At 37.1% G+C, this 20,199-nt stretch overlaps 1 protein-coding gene across 1 annotated transcript; it reads right to left on the bottom strand.

The window, feature by feature from the left end:
* Positions 1–603: 603 nt before the first annotated feature.
* On the bottom strand, positions 604–19,081 carry LOC123772093 (E3 ubiquitin-protein ligase RNF10). The gene is given in 16 exon segments (XM_069311177.1): positions 604–1,532; positions 1,977–2,126; positions 2,799–2,809; positions 3,838–3,944; positions 3,946–3,975; positions 5,113–5,248; positions 5,610–5,785; positions 6,470–6,607; positions 6,770–6,925; positions 8,160–8,564; positions 10,998–11,193; positions 13,631–13,752; positions 14,726–14,879; positions 15,168–15,376; positions 16,345–16,487; positions 18,725–19,081. Coding segments are annotated over 16 exon segments (2,313 nt in total). The 5' UTR covers positions 18,813–19,081; the 3' UTR covers positions 604–1,440.
* Between the last annotated feature and the right edge of the window lie 1,118 nt (positions 19,082–20,199).

The following is a 20,199-nucleotide window of genomic DNA, read 5'->3' as shown; positions in this document are numbered from 1 at the left end:
CACAATTTGTAGAGCTGGAGGACCAATTTTCTTCCTTTAATCAAGTTTGATTATTCCTAGTGTAACCAATAAAATGTCCTGCAGAAAATGTGCAATTCTCTCCATCAGGGACAGGAAGCCTGTGTCTATACATTAGGCTTTAATCTAGGTCCCCACTAGGTCTAACCATTGACCTTCCCGAGGACGAATCCCCACAGCATATGCCTAACTGTGTCGCATACAATTTAACACCCCAACCCATGATCAGGGACTGCATTATATATCCCCCCCTTCCCTAATGGGTGTAGTCTCATTCGGGTGCAGCCAAAGGGTTAAGCTGTGGACGGAGGTTGTTTTAACAAATCTCATCTGCCATTAAAATGGGGATGCATGCACACAAAAATACTCATTGTAGCATTGGTATCATCGTTTTGTTTACACACATGAAGGAAACCATCTGAAACCGTAGCTACAGGGTGGGGGTTAATTATAAAGTTAAGCCGATTACCCAAGAGTCTTTTAATACAAAAATTCATGTTGAACATTAAAATTTCTCCAACATCTAGAAAGAGAAATTAAAGAATCAGAATCAAGAAGTCTTAGTATGGTAGTTAAAAGCAGTACGAGGATTTTTTAGTTTATTCAATGACTCCAAAGCAACAGGTGCTGCTACAGAAATGGTACAAATTCACATATGCCATTGACAAGATGTAGGTCATAAAAAGGTTTATTTCTCAATCACAAAATATACTAGTCAGCAATATGTCGAGACATTAGCCATACTTCGGAAACTTTATGATAACTAGCTCTACTGAAATCAAGATTTTAAAACAAGCAATAATGTTACTGAAAGAAACATTTAATTTATACTGGTTTTCAGCAATTAGTACATACATGTTTTCACACACTATGCTGTACATAGTACAATATGCATATTGTTAAATTAAATAAGCGGCTTGGAAAAACTGAAAACAATGGAAATCTAACAGTGCCATACAATAAGCATTACAATGGATGTATCTACAAAGTAATACCAAAGTGATATTTAGAAAACCATAAATTTAAAAGCCATTGAACAAAGGCATTAAGCCAGTATAGCATAATGGAGCTGCACGCAAGATGCAAGGGGCGCACATACAAGATGACATTAGCTCATCACAGTTAGGAACATAGCATAATGTATGATTATATGAATGGCAGTAATGTGAAACCTAACTAATCGTTACATAAACTGAAATTTATAACAAATTTCACCTTTATTAAAATAATGAATTAAAATTTACCCAACTTTAAAAAGGCAGTATGCATCAACAATGACAAATACCCAGGCACCGAGGAATTTCAAGTAACAAAATTATTTGATCAAGTCTGAAAATCAGGAGGACAATAAGTACAAGATGTAAACTATCCCACACAAAGAGCACTGAGTCCACAACAAGAGTGATGGTGCCTGGAGGAAGACTAGTTCAGGCCTCCAGAGGAGAACAAAACAACCTTCTGCTTCTTTTTCTTCTTCCCCTTCTTGCCTCCTGCCACAGTTTCTTCTGCCTTTGCTGGATAAAGAAAAAAAATTCACAGGATCATTCATCAAAGCATTAGAAACTTATCAGAAAGAAAATGACTATGCAAGACTGCTTTTGATGTCATCAAACCATATGAAACTAGTACATTAAGTTTATGGAATCACCACTTATGTACACAGACAGACACAGACTTAGGGCCACAGTAAGGTGGCCTTACTGTGGATCAGGAGAAAGCATCAAGTCATTATGACTATAGCAAGTTATTCCTAACATTTCAACTTTAAAGTTTCATGCAAAGTTTCAATTCCACATGTCTTACAAAAGAATGAAATAAATTCCAATTGAAAGCTTATCCATTTCTTGACCCCAAATATAGTATGTACTTTGCAAGGAACCCTTGTACCATAGAACAGCAGAGCAATTTTAGGAAAATGGCACATACTGGTCTGGGTAAAAAGAAAAAACTCTGCTCACCTGCAGATTTTGCTGCTGCAGCATCTAAAGCCCTGGCCACACCAGCACTAAAAGCATGCTTGAATTCTGGTACAGCCAAACACTCCTCCTCTTCCTCACTCAAGTTCCCATCATTTGTAAACAATTCACTCGACCGAATTCCTTGCCTCCCTTCCCAAGGACAGCTGCTAATGCCATGTGAACTACCTGCAAGCACATGATTAAAGTAGAGAATCACAGACTGGGTATTTCTCTGAAAAGTTGAAAGGTAATACAGCGTGAAGAAACAATGGCAAAGACTTCAGTGTATACACTGTATAGATGGAAACACTTGTCCAAATATCAAGCATATTTACAATACCATATTCCATTATTTGTACCAGTGCTAATAAACCTAATTTTAGCACACAATTTCAAATGAGAGTATAAAACCATTATCATCCAGTACCATATTAAAATTTAAATTATCAGTGCACTGTATCTATAAATAGAGTCAACAAGGAAAATTCTAATAAATTTCCTATAGTTAAAGTAAGCCAATGTTTGGCAAGTGAAGTCAAACAATCTTTATAAAATTTTAAGCATTTCTCCAAAATACAGCTATTTACACCAATAAAAAAAAAATTCCACAGGGATGTGAGCAAATTGTCCTTTCACTGAAAAAGGAAAATTTAATGTCTATTCAATCAATTTTGTAGTATAATTTAAGTGTGGAACCATTGCCAGAGTTTCAGTGGCAGATATTATGGTTAGCAAAACAATGAGGATATTTTAGATGGTATAACACATCGAGGTACTAATGTCAATAGAAGCAAAAGTTTAAAACTCTTTTAACCCTCAAACTGCTTTGAGAACTTAAAGCAGTTTGCTTTAACTTATCATTTAAATCAACAATTATTGTCTGGGTGTTATATTGAGGATGCTAATTTAGATATAATAACGGTATGGATGCACCGAGGTTACCTTGGCTGCCCCCCAATAGTAATGTCAAACATTACCAAGGCAATACCGTTTGTCACGGTATAAAAATTACGTTATAATTACACGACACGTATACTGATTATGGTCATATGGTTTTCACAACTATATACTGTAGTTGTAATGAAGTATACTAGATCAGCCAATCATTTGAACATATTAATGACCCACAGGAGGCGTATTGGCCCATATTAGGCAGCTATTTATATCCTCGTATGGGTGAATAGGCCCATACATGAACGAGTTTGGGAGGATATAAACAGGAGCCGCCTTTTAAGAACCAACTAAGCCTTACCCTTGGTTCTTATTAATGTATACACGTTCATTCATTGTAGGCCTAAATATATCTTTAAAATGTTAATGTACTCATTACACATTTTTTTGTCAATTGCATTTATGTAAATCTAGTTATTTAACACATACTACCATATAGTGAATGAACTAAAATGTAAAGAAACAATTTTAGAAACATCCAAGTTCATCACTGGATCTTGGATGCGTGAAACACATGCTGCCGTGTCAACAAGATGCAAGATTTTGTCAACAAGATACAAGGTTGTGTGTACAGCAGAGGGTGCCTTACACCCATGTTCTACAGCACCCCAAACCAGTAAATATGTAGGTATTTGTCATTTCAACTTTCCTTTTGCATCCAAATTTTTTTTTTTTTTTTTTTTTTTTTTTTTTTTTTTTAAACCATGGCCAGACTGAATACTCTTAGCCTCACTAACTATGCTAACAAGCCCAACAATATTTACTTCAAAAGAAAGTCATTTAATAATTATTCTGGAAAAAAAAAAAAGCCTGATATTGTAAAGGCAATAACACTTAGGTGATTATCAGGTCTTCATTGTCACTAGAATTTAATTATTGCAATCATCCGCCTCAACTATGAAATTATAACTTGCCACTATTCCATTTTGATGCAGAAGATTCAGTTGATCTCAAGCCTGGTCCTCCAAGTGAGGGCCACACTCCACCCGTTATGCTGACACTTTCATTTGGAGAATGCTTGCACCCGTGTCTGACCTTCTCTAATCATCTGAAATAAAAGCAAAGGAAATCAATTAATTTAAGATTGCACTACTGTTAAATAAAAAGTTTGTAAAATGGAAGGCTGTAAATATGAACGAACTATATTTGCAAACCCAAATTACACTAAAATAATTATAAATCTTAAAAGCTTTACCCTCATCTACCCTGTAAATTTTGCAATTAAATACATCCTTGGACTTTATAAATTTTTGGTTTTGAATCTAAAATATAGTCACTAGATCAAGTGACCTGACCAACTTGCAAAATTTGAACAAGCTAAATTTTAACAGGCAGACTAGGATTGTAAAACTACAGTATTCTACTAGCAAACATTATGCTAGACATTACACGTCTTCCATACGTTGTTCCTTCATGCATGGCATTAATGTTATCAAGATTAAAGCAAGTTTAAATTGCCCATTATAATCCTCTTCCTGTGCAATACTGGTTTGAGACTATTCACCCAATTCCCTGATATTTGGGCAACTGTTTTGATGCATCTACTATAGTTGCAGCTCGGAGGGTTTGAGAGCCACTTTAACCGAGAGTAAAGCCAAGATGAGAATGGAAAATGACCGATGGTTGATTAAATAAAAATATTACCCTATTTTATTACAATTTAGCTGCTGGCAAGCAGTAGATGGGAAGGAAGCTTCAAGTCTTTGTCCTCATAACAGAGGGGTCTAAACCAATTCCATAAAGAAGTTATTCTCCCCTTTTTTACAATGTAATGTACACAAACTGATAACATTTGAGCATTTCTCTTAAAATATCTTTTCTTCGTGTACAAAGAGCCTCTCAGTTTTAGACACTTCTGAAAGCAAACTTAATACAAATAGTCAAACAGGTTTACACAAAATGCTCAGCAAGGAGGTTCATCAGAATAACTGCTGTACATCATATCCTTCCCTTTCTGTTACAGCTTCAGTAAATCTATTCTATGGCTATTCCCATTCATCGAATGCAACTCCCACAATTATGAACTCTTAAAACGTCACAATACTACTACTGCACACATTACAAACAAATTGCACCACCTTATGTGCATAATTAACAGCAAAGTATTTAAATTTAAGACTTCTAAACTACTGGTAATTTCCTCCCTCAAATTTTCTGAATCATTTTGGATTTCTTGTAAACGAACCTTCGCAAAAGACATGCCAGTACTCGTCGTGTCATTGCAGGAACTCCCCAACACATCACTACCAGGACTGCTACCAGTTTCACTTCCAAACTGCTCCAAGCTTGAATTTGCCCCATCATTTATCTCACTGCTGGGCCTGCAGGATATTTTGTAAAATAAAATCCAAGGTAAACAACCATAATTGAAGAAAATACAGTAGAGTCAATAAACACCCATTACAAAATAATTATACTACTGTACTAGAAATAAAAATCACGTGTGCATAGCACATGTACACAAGTTAAAATATGCAAGCTTAAGGAATTGCCATTTTTTAAATGGAAGTCTCATTTATAAAGAATCAGATAACATGCAAATTATAATTAATCCACTGCCATCAGCAAGTCCATCAAAAGGAAAGATTAAACTGTGGTACAGTTAGCTCAAGTTAAGAACAGTATGGTTAAGTGAAGAATTTATATTGGAACAAAAAAAAAAAAAAAAAAAAATATTCATACCCAGATGGAAAATCATCACAGAATGACGGAAACTGTCTCAAAGACCCAATCTTAAGGTTGGTGGCTCCCTTGCTGCGTCCCATCATGCGATCTTCCTCTGCCTGCACACGCTTTTCTATTTTTCGTTCTTCACGTGCTCGTTTGTTGCGTTTACGTTGCCTTGAATCAATCTGATCCTATAATAAAATTAAAACTATTAGACGGAGCTATGCATTCTTCATTCCCAACAAACCACTGCAGAGAATTTAAAAGCGGAATTTCAAGCAGAATATCATTTCTCAAGGCTGAATGAGGCCAACACCCCATATGCTTCTCACGATTTATTTCTAACCATTTTTTACGTTCGAACTTCAATTGCCCTGCAAATGTTCACAAGGGTCAGCACTACTGCTTCTGTACATCACTGTCTACTTTTAACATGCTTTATCCAACAATGGTTTTCACTACACCAGACACTTTCCTTCCCTGGCAACCTATTTAATTCCTGCACGTAATTCAACATCTGTAGCATTCTCCCATTTTAGTTTCCCAACTGATGTACTCTTGCACAGACCTCTTGCACAGACATAACCAACGTACAATATTGCACACTTTCCACACCAAATCCATCCATGTTTGTATTAGCACCTCTACCCATTAGACAAGTTTTTTCTGCACCTACAGTAATCGCTCACTAATTAGGATTATATTTTTTATATTTCCACAAGTTACGCATTCTCGGTTGCCCCTAGTTCTTATGATGAATGTGAAGGGGAAATTTACTGCAACCAATTTAATTCACATTTCCACATTAATACAAGAATTACTCATTTCCATGAAAAACTGCCATTGGTATAAATCAAATAAAAGTTAAATCCTACCTGGAACATTGCTAGTGTGAGCTTGGACACAACAGGGAGAGGAAGAGACACTTCTACAACATCAAAACTGCAAGTCACTGGCAAGTGACGCAAGTATCTCAGGCGCATACGAAGCTCCTCCGTCATGGACACTGACTCCTACATTATAAAAAAAAATTACACACAAGTATATACAAAACCTTTAACAAAGTACTGTACATTAAGAAATTTATCACAAACAAATGGTCAATTAATTCAACAAGTGAATGTAAACTGATGCCACTTTTACATTTTTTTTTTTTTTTTTTTTTTTTTACTTGCCTTCTCCACCACTTTGGCTTTAATAATCGAAGGGCAGTTTTCCAAGGCACCATACTCCTGCACCAGCATCTGCACATTAAGAGCATGCAGGTATGCTTGTGCTCCATTGCTGGCTTGATAGAAGTAAAAGGTTGATTTAGGAACATTCCGCTGTGCCTGGAAAAAAGAAAAGTAACTTATTAACTTTATGTATTACAATAATACTATTTATAGTGTTCTTTGTTACCATATTTAGGGCAGGCCAGAGGCTGTCATTCTGAAGCAATTGGAAACACGGCTCCCATCGTCTGGATACAACTTGTCGCCCCACAATATTTAAATGTCCCACCAATTCTGCGATAATATTTGCCGCTAATCACATCTAGTAATCGTTTGCTATATCGAAAAAATGTTATTCTTAGTAAAAAGATGTGCTAGATATTGTGCACATCACATTCCAGCCACTGAATGTGCAGCATGACCACATTATGGACCACTCAAGCCGTGCAAAATTGCAAGGATTTTGACGGAGCTGGAAGATCTTCGTGAAGAATATATTACAAGTAGTTAATGTTAACCCTCAGAATATAGAATAAGCTGTTCTAACAGCTAGGGAAGCAAGATAAAGGAACTAGTGTTAGTGGCAACAAGATACTATACCATTCTAACGATACACTGAATTGTCAGATCTTGAGTGGTCAGAGCTATTTGAGCTAATATAAAAATTAGGGAAGAAATATTGAAAGCTATTAAATTTTAAATACTTAAACGATGTAAAATGAACAATATAGGGTATGAAAAATAGTGGATAATAAATGGTCGAGTGCTACGAGAGGCAAATATTACAATTAAAAATTAATGTTAGCACTGGAGTTAAAAAAAGAACATTTGGTATATTACTCCCAGCCCTGGACATACAAAGCAGTGGAAATTAGTTCTAAAAAACCTACCGACATTGTGATGCAAGTCACAAACAATACAGTTCCACATTGCTAAACCCATGTCATGGGGTTTAGCAATGTGGAACTGGCTGAAATGTGGTACAATTCAAAAGCAGTGAAGGAGTGTAGTGCAGTCATGAAGAGTGCACAGCACAATACACCAAGGTGGTATGGATTTTACAATGACAATAAGGGGGACCTATGATACAGGCACAACCAATATTAGGAAGGAGTGAAACAAGTTAGCAGGATTGGGGCCAGAGCTCTGAAGAAGAAAAACAAATTCTCATGTGATAGTTCGGGCCGTGGCAGAAACTTTGGCCACGGCCACTCCCTGATGGGAAAGCACCTAGGAGGGAGGAAGGCATTGGGGCTCAAGTTTGTTTTCACGCTATTCTGCCCTTTTACACAATGTTTATATCTAAACAAAAGCTACCCAAGTATTTTAGAGAGTACACGCATTAGCTTACCTGGCTCCCAGTAGCGTTTTGATTAATTGGTTGCAGCTGTGATATGTCCAAATCTTCTACAGTAATGATTGGTTTGCCACCATCTGATCGTATAATTTGTTCTGGTGGAGGTTCACTTGGCATCGACTCTTCTGCCTCAGCAGTAGAAACAGGACTCGATGGAGCTTCCACCGAAGATGCACCATCACCTGACGATTGTTCCTCTGGACTGGACAGTGATAAAGCTTCCAGTCCACCAGTTTTATTAAGCAGGTCTTCAATACACTTTCCAGAATTTAAAGAATCTTGACGGGCTTGAAGGAGTGACAGGGCCTCGTCAATGAAGCACGCCTCGGGCTGATCCCCCTCTTCTATTAGCTGAGCCTCCAAATCCCTCTTCTCTCTCATTAGTATGTAGCATTGTACCTATATAAATGCAAATGTATTTGTATGTAAACAAAAATCATGATTAGGCTAAGCCCATTTAACATCTCTTAATCCTCCTCCCTTTCCCCCCACATATGAAGGGAAGAGAAGGAGGGGGGACAGGAAAGTACAATACATAAAAAAAAAAAAAAGCCAATGGTATTCAAAACCACATTGCTTCCAAGCACTACATTTTCTACAAAGGTAATCACAGAAGCAGCACCACTGAACTACATATTTACAGCAGCCCTCTACTGACATACACAAACATTTTGTTAACCCTTGCAGATGAACTGTGCATGGGATGTGCTACCTGCTGTATTCTCACACTTTCTAATTTTTGCATTTCTACCAGCATCTATACTTTAACCCACATTCAGTCTCATTCTTGAGGAAATCTTTGAGCTCACACTAGAAGGAACATTAAATTGAGTAAACAGAACTGCATGGCAGCCACAGAATTCTAAATGCCACACAAAAATTTAAAGATGACCATAAAAAACCTAATCCAGTAGCTTCAAAGCAGCAACTAGTATCCATACATGGGTAAATTCAAGTCGCACGATGTACAATTGTTTCCTCCAGTCAACAACATCCGATACCCTAGTAGCATGGTACTCTCTAACAGCAATAATGAGAGTCAACTTTGATGTCACGAGAACTCCACAGCCAGTGGAATTTTGCAACGACGACATTCTTAATTATATTGGATGACCATTTAAACCCCGAATATTTCTAGGTGGCAACAATGATACTTTAAGCGGTATGTATGCGCACATGCACACACCTAAATATAAATATAAAGCAAATTAAACTCAAGAGACCTGGCATATTTAACTTGTTACCACATATATACAACCTACTTACTGGAGGAGAAAAAGATATTTAACATCTGCAGAAGACTGACTTTGTAAAATCACTACAGGGAGATACTTGATCGTTACCAACAGATGGCAGCAAGTAGTGTCCATATGTACACTGACAATCTTAGGACCTGGGTGAAAATTACAGTATTTTGAAACTTGCCTCTAGGAACATGGACAGCAGGAGCAAATCACATCATAATCTGTATTTCTACTGATTTTAGCACTATTGTGGTGCACAGGCCAAAGGGTTAATACCAAAGATGCACAAATAAAATAGCATCTGCATAAGGTAGAAAACTGGCAAATATAAAAATGGCCGTTAGAAATTATAATACATCGTTGAGACACTACACGGCTTGGCCAATCCTGAAACGTGCAGCACCAGCATGAAAACAGGTACAAGATTTGACAAGACTGCCAGACCTACGGATCTTCAATTGAAAAGGCCACACCAAGAGGTCTAACTACACTAAAGACAGACCAGAGGTAATATGATCAAAACATACCAAGAGGAATAGTTCCCCCCCCCCCCCCTAGGAGTTATGGCAGAAAAAATTTTCACAGATGGAAACTGGAAATGCAAACTCTTAGTAGATGGTAAGCAAATTTAATGCGCTTGCAGTAAAAGACTTTAACGCTACCTACATTTACAGCTTAAGTACAACCGACAGGGATATATAAATGCACCAGGTACAGTATCTACAAGGCAGAGCCCCAAGTACACAACTCCTTTACCATAGGCACAACTACACTATTATGCACTTTATAATATTCTTCACAAAGTATTCAGTGTAAACCACAATTCAAATTCACTTTTCAGTCTCAATATAGCTACTGAATAAACTCCCTTTATTATCAACACAACTGTTCTCTCACCTCTTCCATCTTGGTCAGGAACCATCAATATTTACAGTCAGTCAATCTTCTTACATAGCACTATTATGTTATCACACAATGCTCCAGATTATCCTCTTATTAGAAAAACTTTTGAACCAGACAGCAGGATGCAATCAAGTGTTCTAGGTCACCCCTGAGGTGTGCCTTAACCCATGGACCACAATATGGTTAAAACTTGCACAACCTGGAGTCGACTCGAATTCACTATATCACTGTCGTACTCCAAAGATTCAGATACATCGCAATTCCTCAATTTTTTTTTTTTTTTTTTTTTTTTTTTTAAATACGTACATACATTTGCATGCCAATTTCCCCAAGCAGTCAATGAGGTTCTTGGATTGCATTTTTTATAAAAAGTACCATTTACTTTGAATCTATATGATTGGAAATTACATACTGTACGTTTCTAAAAGCAATAAAAGGGTTACCAACAATTAAAAAAAAATTCACATGCATTAGTTACACCCCAGAGGTTTATATTTAATACATATCTAGCATCTTTCAGTTACAGAAAGACTAATGAAATACTATATAAAATTAGTACTGAAAAGTTAGTGATTAAGGTACAATATGCACTTTCTATGCCAAGTTGATAAAAAGAAGAGACCAGCTATTGCGACTTTCCACTGAATACACATTTTCAATTCTAATGCTTTAGGAAATACAGTACCTCTTCTTTGGAGGAAATGAGCAGTTTAGCGTAAGGCGTCGCAGCAGTTGGGTTGCTGAAGCGTGGTGGGTTTTTAATAATCTCTTGGTTGAATGATGCTGCTGGTACAGGCAGGAGAGAATCACGCTCCCGACGCATAAGCTGTAGCTCTATTTCCTCACCGATGCTAAATTCCTTGTGGCATATGGCTACCACACTGAAATTTTTTTGAAGAACTTTCAAAGCCACTCATTTCTACCATATAGCAAATAAAGAGTCACAAAGTCTATTCATTTCTAGTTACAACACAAATTATTGCAAATGCGAGGCACAAACTTTCGTAATTTCGTACAAAAGACGAATTTTTACACTTCAAAGGAAGAGCTACTATAGTGAAAACTATCTCATAACATTCAATTCATAGATATTACCTGTACGTACTATACTTAAAATATTGCCAAATTCCATGTAATTGCAAGTTTAACCAATCTGGCCCAAAAATTGACTGAAAAGACCAACTGAAAAAAAAGCATGACTGAAAAAAAAAAAAGTATGGCCATTTTTTTCCCCATTTTGGAAATTCCAAATTTTGTTCAGTGAATGTAACTATTAAAAAATGTGGTTCTAAGACCATATCTTTTACTGTAGTACCTTTTTTTTTTTTTTTTTTTTTAACTAAGGTGAACATTTCTTCCCAAAAATTTTAAAGTTTGAAGGGTGGCATCATACATATCCAAGATCACAATTCTTTTTACCAACTCTACATACCTCAACCTCATTACATAGTGCCCCTCAAATGGTCACCACACCACTGCAAGTATCCTCCACCAACACCACAATAACATAATGCAACTTTAAGAGAGGTTGTTCTTATTTGGACATTAAACACTTTTTGTGAAAGCTGTGCAAGCTCACTAATTTGAAATCATATGGGAGACAGCCCCAATCAGGATTTGGCAACGTTCAAATTAGTCAGATTAATTAACAAATCACTATTTTTTGTACCACAACCAACTTAATTTGCATTTCAACCAAATTTACATCGTTAGGGAAGAATTTTCACAAAAATAATGAAGTGGAAAGAGATATCTACTTACCTTGGTGGAGTTTACATCTTTATCACTGAAGTTCTTTAATTCTCCACAATGACCTTCTCAATATTGGGTGGAACAGTGAAATTATCAAGCAAAGACAAAGTAAAACCTTCACTTTGCCTCACTCCATGTTACTTTGAGGTTTACAAACTTTCTTGCAAAACACACCAAACCAGTTAACACGCATTCCTTGAATTATAATTTTTACAAGCAGACCGTTTGGACTAATTTTTTTAAAGCTAGTCTTAGATTTTCCAGCGATTGCACACATGGTTTGTGTCCATCTGCATTGACACACACCACTGCTGACAATATTATTCACTTGGCACTCTGGTATAGTTGCCTTCTATCATAGGTAAAATTTTATCAGGCAAACTCCAATAAACCAGTGTTATTGCCATTATAAATTTTAAATTAAATGTTCCAACAATTTACCATATTCTTAAAGAACTCCAAGTTGCCCTCACTGATTCATCAACAAAATCTCTACCTTGTAGTGCCCATTTAAATCTAGCACTCCAATCATCTGCCCAGAAAGATTTTAATCCCAAGCCGATTGCAAACCTGCCAGCTACATTCCTCATTTCTTCACTGCAGATTGACAACCACATTATGATGCTGTGCAGATCATTTATACACAGCCTCTGTAACAGCATGATGTGCAGATAAAGGTTTTCTGTTATAATCTCAGAGCTGCCTCTTCTCATTCTAATCAGCAATCATGCATTACATGTACAGTTTTGTTCAGTTCGTTTCCCAACATAACACCGGACTCTTGCCTATACCAAATTCCCTGGTAACACTCGCAGCAGAACTTTTCTTCAAAGTTTAACTACCAAGGCTCTTCCTTAATTGACAAGTGTAACCTCCTTCCATTTAACATCACACCAATTGGTGCAGTTACCATTTATTCTTGGCAAGTAATCCAAGTTTCGATTGAAGAAACGTTAAGACTCATTAATATAGTGGCACTATGTACAGTAGTTTCAAGAAAGAGGATAACACACGAGTGGGCAAATTTAAGAAATCTGGACAAGTCCGCCTGGAGTAAAATATATGTCTCCCTCCCCCTCCAAATGAAAAACCAATTGCCTATTTTAAGCAGGGCAATTGTCTACGACTACAGGCACAGGCAGCATAGTGTATCAATATTTACTCATTTTTCTTTGTTATTAATGCATAGTTTTAATTTATTATGTTATAGACAAGAGATCACCATTTATCATTCAGTAACCAAACAGGAACACAGGTACTGTACTCTAATCCTGCTTTCTCTCCAAATCAAGTGAATAAGAGACTATTTTAGCCAAATTAACAAGAGATCCAAAACTACCAAGGTCTGAATTAGCAAGCTCTTACAGAATAAACGGTTTGTTCGATGGGTACGTACAAACTGTTTTTAAAACGGTTTTCTGAATATGTAGCACCTATTATTCTTAGAGGGCTTTTATAATTATTTTAACCTTTGTCTTTCACAAGGATTCCAATCAAAATTCTCCCAACAGTATTGCTAAACATCACCCAATAAGGTATAGTTCCATTTCAATTCAGGATTCTTACCTTTTTAGGTCTTCTTTGACGATCGGTTCGTAGCAAATAGGACACTTCCGCCATTTCTTATCGGAGAGCGCCAGGTAATGCAGAATACACGGGAAACAATAGATGTGTCCACAGCGCGTTACCTAAAATTCACAAAAATTCAATCATGTAATTCAACAACAGTTTAAGGCTTAAAATACAGTACTGTATAGTGCCAAGACTTGTCAATGGCAAGGACAAGTATTGGAAGAAACCAAGCAATATTGTATACAAAAGATGTAACTGCCAAAAAAAATGGCATCAACTATGAATCAGGAGAAAAGTAAAAGGCCTATAAAAGCCTATAAAATAAATGTCTAGTCAAATATGAAAATGTCATCTTTTAGTTCAGTCCCTGAGCCCATTATGTGCCTCTGTAACCCTTTCCACTACTGCCCACAAGATGGGTATGGGGGTGCATAATAAATTAACTAAACTTACTAGTAGAAGCCTTCAATTGTACAAGGCAAGACCCCACAGTGTCTAACAGGATCATGTACAGTTAGGTGAGCAACATACTGGCACTCATACTAAAGGAAACTAACCAAAAGAGTCTTTGCAGGGTCATAGGTGCTAGAGAGCACTGGAGAATACAATTCTGCCTTATAAGAAAAAGAAGTGACTAGTACCATAACTAAGTTTTAAGTAAAACAGAAGTGACAAATGTACAACAGCTTCAGATATTTATAATTATATTGCAAATTATGGAATCCATCCTCAGTACAGTATATTATCTTAAGATTAATTTAGGGTATGTACTATACTAGGCCTAGGAAAGGTTAGGTTGTTTCATACTTTCCTGTTCTGTTATAAAATAGAAAACTTTATGCATACAAGTTTTTTCTGTACTTTGACCCAATATCAACTGCTGCAATATAATTGTTGGACAACAGGTTGAAATTAGTTTTACCCATCTAAACAAATAATTCCTCAAAAGTTAGTTAACTTTTCTGTCGATACAGAAGCCTAAATATAAATTTTGACAAGCAGCAATGAATAACTTTTGAAGCTCTCTTTCTACAAGACCTACAGTCAAGCAATTTCTAAAGCTAGCTTGCTAACCACAGTGAAGCCAACCTTTGCAGCAACCGGTGGGTGAAGGCAGATGGGGCAGGCAGGTGCTTCGGAAACGTGAAGCCTCACTTCCTCAATGAAGCTCCAGTCAACCAGAAGGTCTTGATTGGCAGAATACACAGAATAGTCTCCTTGGTCATTCACAACAAACTGACAGCTGTCAAATAATAAGGGTTTAATTAGTATTAATTCAACATTCAAGGAAAACATTTAAGTGCTCATTAATAACAACTGGTTTGGAAGAATTTTAAGTACAGTATGTATTAACTGTATTAGACAAAGCCATTTCAAATGCATTACAAATGATAATTACTTAAAGCTAAAGAAAACCATTTCAAACTTTTTAAACAGACATAAGTGTTTAAAAATATATATACATATATTTTTTATTCTTTGGTTTTGCAGAGTGAAAAAGTTTTAATTATATTCCTGTAAAATGACTCACTTGGCTTGCAGATAATGTTCCTTGCTGTACTTGGGAGTGTGATTGGAGTAGCGCCTCACTCGAGCCCTGCCTCCCTGATAATTGCCCACAGAGCTGCCCTGAGGCCTGTGGCCTGGACCCCACCAGTTCATCAGGTGCGTTATGTTCTGCTTCTTGCCACCTGTGCAGTACAGTGACCCAGAATCCGATGCATTTGTAGCTTCCTCTACCTGTCAATGGCATTCAAGACTGTCAGGGTTGTTTTTTTTAAACCAATACACAACATTCACAAATTATTGAAATGTTCTCCTAAAGATGGTGTAACATAACAGTACATTACTGTACTCTGAGGCTATTTGCAGACTTTTCTAAACCATTTGCTAGAACTATACAAATCAAATGTGTCTCACTGTACACTGCCTCATTTTTTTAGTACAGTACAATACCCAGGTAAAGTATGGAAGGTTTTTTTCTATTTTGAAGTAAATAATCACCACTTTGAAAAACTGTAGGCAATACAAATAGCCATGTGGGGCACTAACAGCAAAACTTTATAAACCACTGCAAATAAACAAAAATAAATTAAAACCTCTGAACAAAATTGTTGGTAATATCTGGCATCAATTTTAAATATGCCAGTCTTATACAATACAGTACATGTTACCTTGGTCATCTGACAGCTAATTAATTCTCAGCACTAGGTTGAAAACCACTAGAAAATGCATAATGAAGCCATGAAACTGATTATTGATGCTGCCATATACACAAAATCTGAATGAAGAATTTAAACTATCCACCATACATGAAAAGATGTAGTTCTACGACCTGCATTAAGATCAGGACATAATGCAAACACTGATCACAATAAACGCCTGAACTGGCCGAGAGATTTATTTCTTAATCTGGCTGAATACTATCCTTATTGCATCAGTATTGTGAAACCACCCTACAAAATGGTTATAGGAGGAACATGGCTAACTTCCGACAAACTAAACCCACAAAGATAATGGGTATAAATGTTGTGAAAGAGCCCAAAATAGAAAATTCCTATCAAATGATAAAAGTACATATATTTTATAGTTTATATTACCATAATGAATGTTTTAATAGGTTGGGGGTGCTCAAGATTTTTGCATAGCAATACACGAGCTAGAAATGGCAGAATCAAACTTTACAAATCTAAACAGACTGTCCTTACCTTGCCACCCATCTTCTCCCTGGGACGGACATACCGCTGGCCCGTCCTCCCACCGCGCCCGGCCACCGGTTTCCTTCCCGAGTCGAGACGGTCATATTCCCGTTTCCGGGCATGTTGTGGTAAAGATTTCTTTCCTCCATAATCTTAAAAAAAAAAAATTTATTATCACCCAGCTTTTCAGATAATACACAATCAGAATAAGGAACATTGCCTATGATAAAGTTGCCAGTAATTTACAAGCAGCACCCAAATAAAGGACAGTAGTGCAATGCAGTCATCAAATGAAGATTTACATCTTACATCAGTGTTTGAATACCAATGTAACACATGAAGTTGCAATAACTCAAATAGTCTCTCCCAGTAGTCTTGCGACTACAAATTAGTGTGGGGTATATATTTATTTTGGCATTCTTTTGCATACTTTACATTCTTTCGTACTTTTGCATACACATGCCTTATGTTTCCCACATTTCCCATATATTTTATTGGAAAAAATATTTTGTTTGATCATGGCTTTCATCACAATGTAATGCTGAAAAGTGCATTATGGATAATAATCTTGCCAGGTACCGGTATTAACAGTCTTTTGCCAGTATTGGTAACCACGAACAAGTACTGTACCTTACCTCCAAGTCGGATGAAAATAATACAGTACAAGATACTAAAGCATTCAAATACACAATGCATAATTTCATAAATACATAAATCATTACTTAATCCCCTTAACTACACAGGCTATTTTGATGCGCGTCATGTGTGCAAAAGTAAAAACTTATTGTTCTGAAAAACTGTGTCCAAGAATCACAAAAATCAACAAGTCTACCCTAACATGATTTAGCCGGTAGTGGCCCAGAGAAGTTGGGGTTTTCAGTAGAAATGAGGGTAGGTGCTGCACAGAAATAACTGTCCATTTGTTTTTCCATCGTCTCACTTCATTCATTCGATTTTTTTTCCCATGTTCACAGTGTATGTGTCGGGAAGCGACCTATGCTGAGCTGGCCTTAGTACACCTGCATCATTTCATAGATGCACCACCCCAGTCAAACTCCCCACCCGAAAATGTCCTGGAAAACACTCGGGAAGAGGGTGAACTCTTCACTCAGGTTCTCCTGATGTCCCTCATATGAAACTTATATTTTCCTCCAAAATTCACCCAATGTTGAAAATTAAAAATTAAATTTGATTATCCAGACTTTAGTTAACCTGACATCTAGGAGGTACCAGTTGGTATGGCTCAAGGTCACACACTGTATGGCAAAATGGCAAAACTATTACAAAGATGTGATATGTCCAGCTCTTGGGTCCCAACAAGTCTGACAACCTGCAGTGGTACATCTGGCAAGACATTCTGGTAAAGGTTTTATCAAAAGAATTGTACTGACACTGCATTGTGGTGTCATTTTATAGATAAACATCTCTTGCCATATACCATTTTCTGTACTAGGATTTTTATTTATAAATATGATTTGAATAGCAAACACCTTGTATTTAGAGACCAGATACTAGCAAATTTTACTTTACCGATTACCAACATAAATCACCTTTAAATATTCTTTCAAAACTCTTAAATTCAGTTCTCTTTGCCAGGTTTGGTGCAAATTGTTTTGGTATCATTATTGTCTTACACAATTTATTCCTGTCTCCCTGTATACTCCAACTTATACAATACAATACAATTTTATTTAGGTAAGGTACATACATACAATAAATATTTACAAGGATTGTTTAACTTATAGGTATAGCTAGTACATACAATGCCTAAAGCCACTATTACGCAAAGCGTTTCGGGCATTACTCTTGTAAGAAAGAAATTAACTGTACACTCTCTAATCAAAATATAAACTACTACAAATCCCAGAATTCTATCTGCACATTTTTGGCATGCTGTACTTTGGAAGTACATAATTATAAATAAAAGATTTAGCATTTTCCAAAAGGTTAATGAATATCTCGACATTTAAACAATGGAATTTTGTAGAAGTGCTACGAGCCCCAAGACAGCCCTGGTAATTAGCAATAGAACTGCATGCACGGCCTATGTCCTGTTACGGGCAAGACGTAACTAGGCTGGCATGCCCGTGACACCTCAAGACTGACTTAATCTTGATCAATCAATCAATCTACGTCTTGAGGAGGCCGGGGCCACTACGTCACGGCTCAACACTGTGTGGGGCGGGACCTGCACCTACCACTACCCATACCACCCGCGCCCCTCCACTTGCCATTAGTGACAACAGAGCCAGATTGATGGATAGATGAAGATTAAGCCCCTACAAGAGGTGTCACGGGCGTGAGTAGGCCGTAGAGGGCGCCTCAAGTGATGGCGGCGTGATAAGGGGGTTACGCCACCTGCCCACCCGTCTCTCTCACCCAACCTCACCTTTACCAGTAGCTTCGAGGCCGGTCTTAGCAGGCAGCTGAGGCAGCCTGAGTGCGGCCTTCTTGTCCATTACAGGCGGCGTGTCCATACACCAAGGTGGAGCACAGGACGGAGAGAACTCCCCTAGCACCGTTAACACAGCCACCAGACATCTTGATGTTTAGCAAGCCATTATGTCACACACAAACAGTAAAAATGCTCTGTATCCTAATCGAACACAGGCTCGGAGGTCGGGGAAGTGTGCCGGGTAAAATAAAGGCAAGAGAGTCTTGGGAGCGAGAGACTCCCAAGAAATTAGGCTGCGCCCCGAGCTTTTGTTCACATTCGTCGCAAGATGGCGACGAGACGAGTGAGGAGCGTTCGTTGTCGGCCTCATGACATTGCCTCCCTCATTCGTTTCTCACACCATAATTTCACAATTTAGCACCAATTATACCTAAAATATTACTGATATATTAATTCGAAATATTTATGAGTAATTAATAAAACGTTGCCTTGTGTGTCTTTAAAAAAAAAATGTCGTTCACAAGTCAACAAAATAGTTTCTGGCGGACTCTATTGCAATGTTCAGTCTCTGGTATTATCCTCTGACATCTCTAATACATTTAACTTTAAAAATTACTATTATATACAATATATTTTAAAATATCTATCGCGTTATGAAGAATATAAATTATACCATAACAATTAAAAACATTGTTATCAAATCCTCTATAATACTTTTTATAAATAAAATATTGTATTATTATTAATAGTTTTTATTATTATTATTATTATTGGCACCTTTTATGACTAGGTGAATACAGGTATTAGGCGATAGGGCAACCCGTCCTCAACTCAAGTCCATTACATCCAGCAGTCGACCCCACAGACGCATTCATAAATTTTAACATCTGTTCATTCAAAACTGGAATTTTCTCAAATATAAATTAATACTATAATATATTAGCATATTTTATATATATATAGGCATAGGTTAGGTTAGGTGTTTAGTTCTGTTGGCGATTATTTATATTTGTGGTACGTGGGTGAAGCATTTACAGCGTTGTGGTTCGAACAAAATTCGTCAGTGAAATACTTGTTCCGGAAATGTTCGAACGAAATCAGCTGAGTTGTGTGTAAACCGCTTTTCATTTATAAACAGGGGGTTTGGCAGGTGCATGGAATTACTTTTGGGTCTTTGTTTGGTGGACGGCTGTTTATAGCATTGTGGTTCAAACATAATTCGTCAGTGAAGCACTTGTTCCAGAAGTGTTCGAACGAATTCAGTTGTGAGTCGTGTGTAAACGATTTTTTTATATATAAACAAGGGGTTTAGCGTGAACGTGGAATCACTTTTGGGTCTTTGTTAGGAGGATGGGCTGTGAGGACAGCCCGTCCTCCAAACAAAGACCCAAAAGTGATTCCATGCACCCGCCAAACCAAACCCCCTTTTGTGAATGAAAAACGGTTTACACACGACTCACAACTGATTT

This window comes from Procambarus clarkii, chromosome 69, assembly GCF_040958095.1.
Source record: "Procambarus clarkii isolate CNS0578487 chromosome 69, FALCON_Pclarkii_2.0, whole genome shotgun sequence".
NCBI classification, from domain to species: domain Eukaryota; kingdom Metazoa; phylum Arthropoda; class Malacostraca; order Decapoda; family Cambaridae; genus Procambarus; species Procambarus clarkii.
This window is presented reverse-complemented; position numbering and strand designations above follow the sequence as displayed.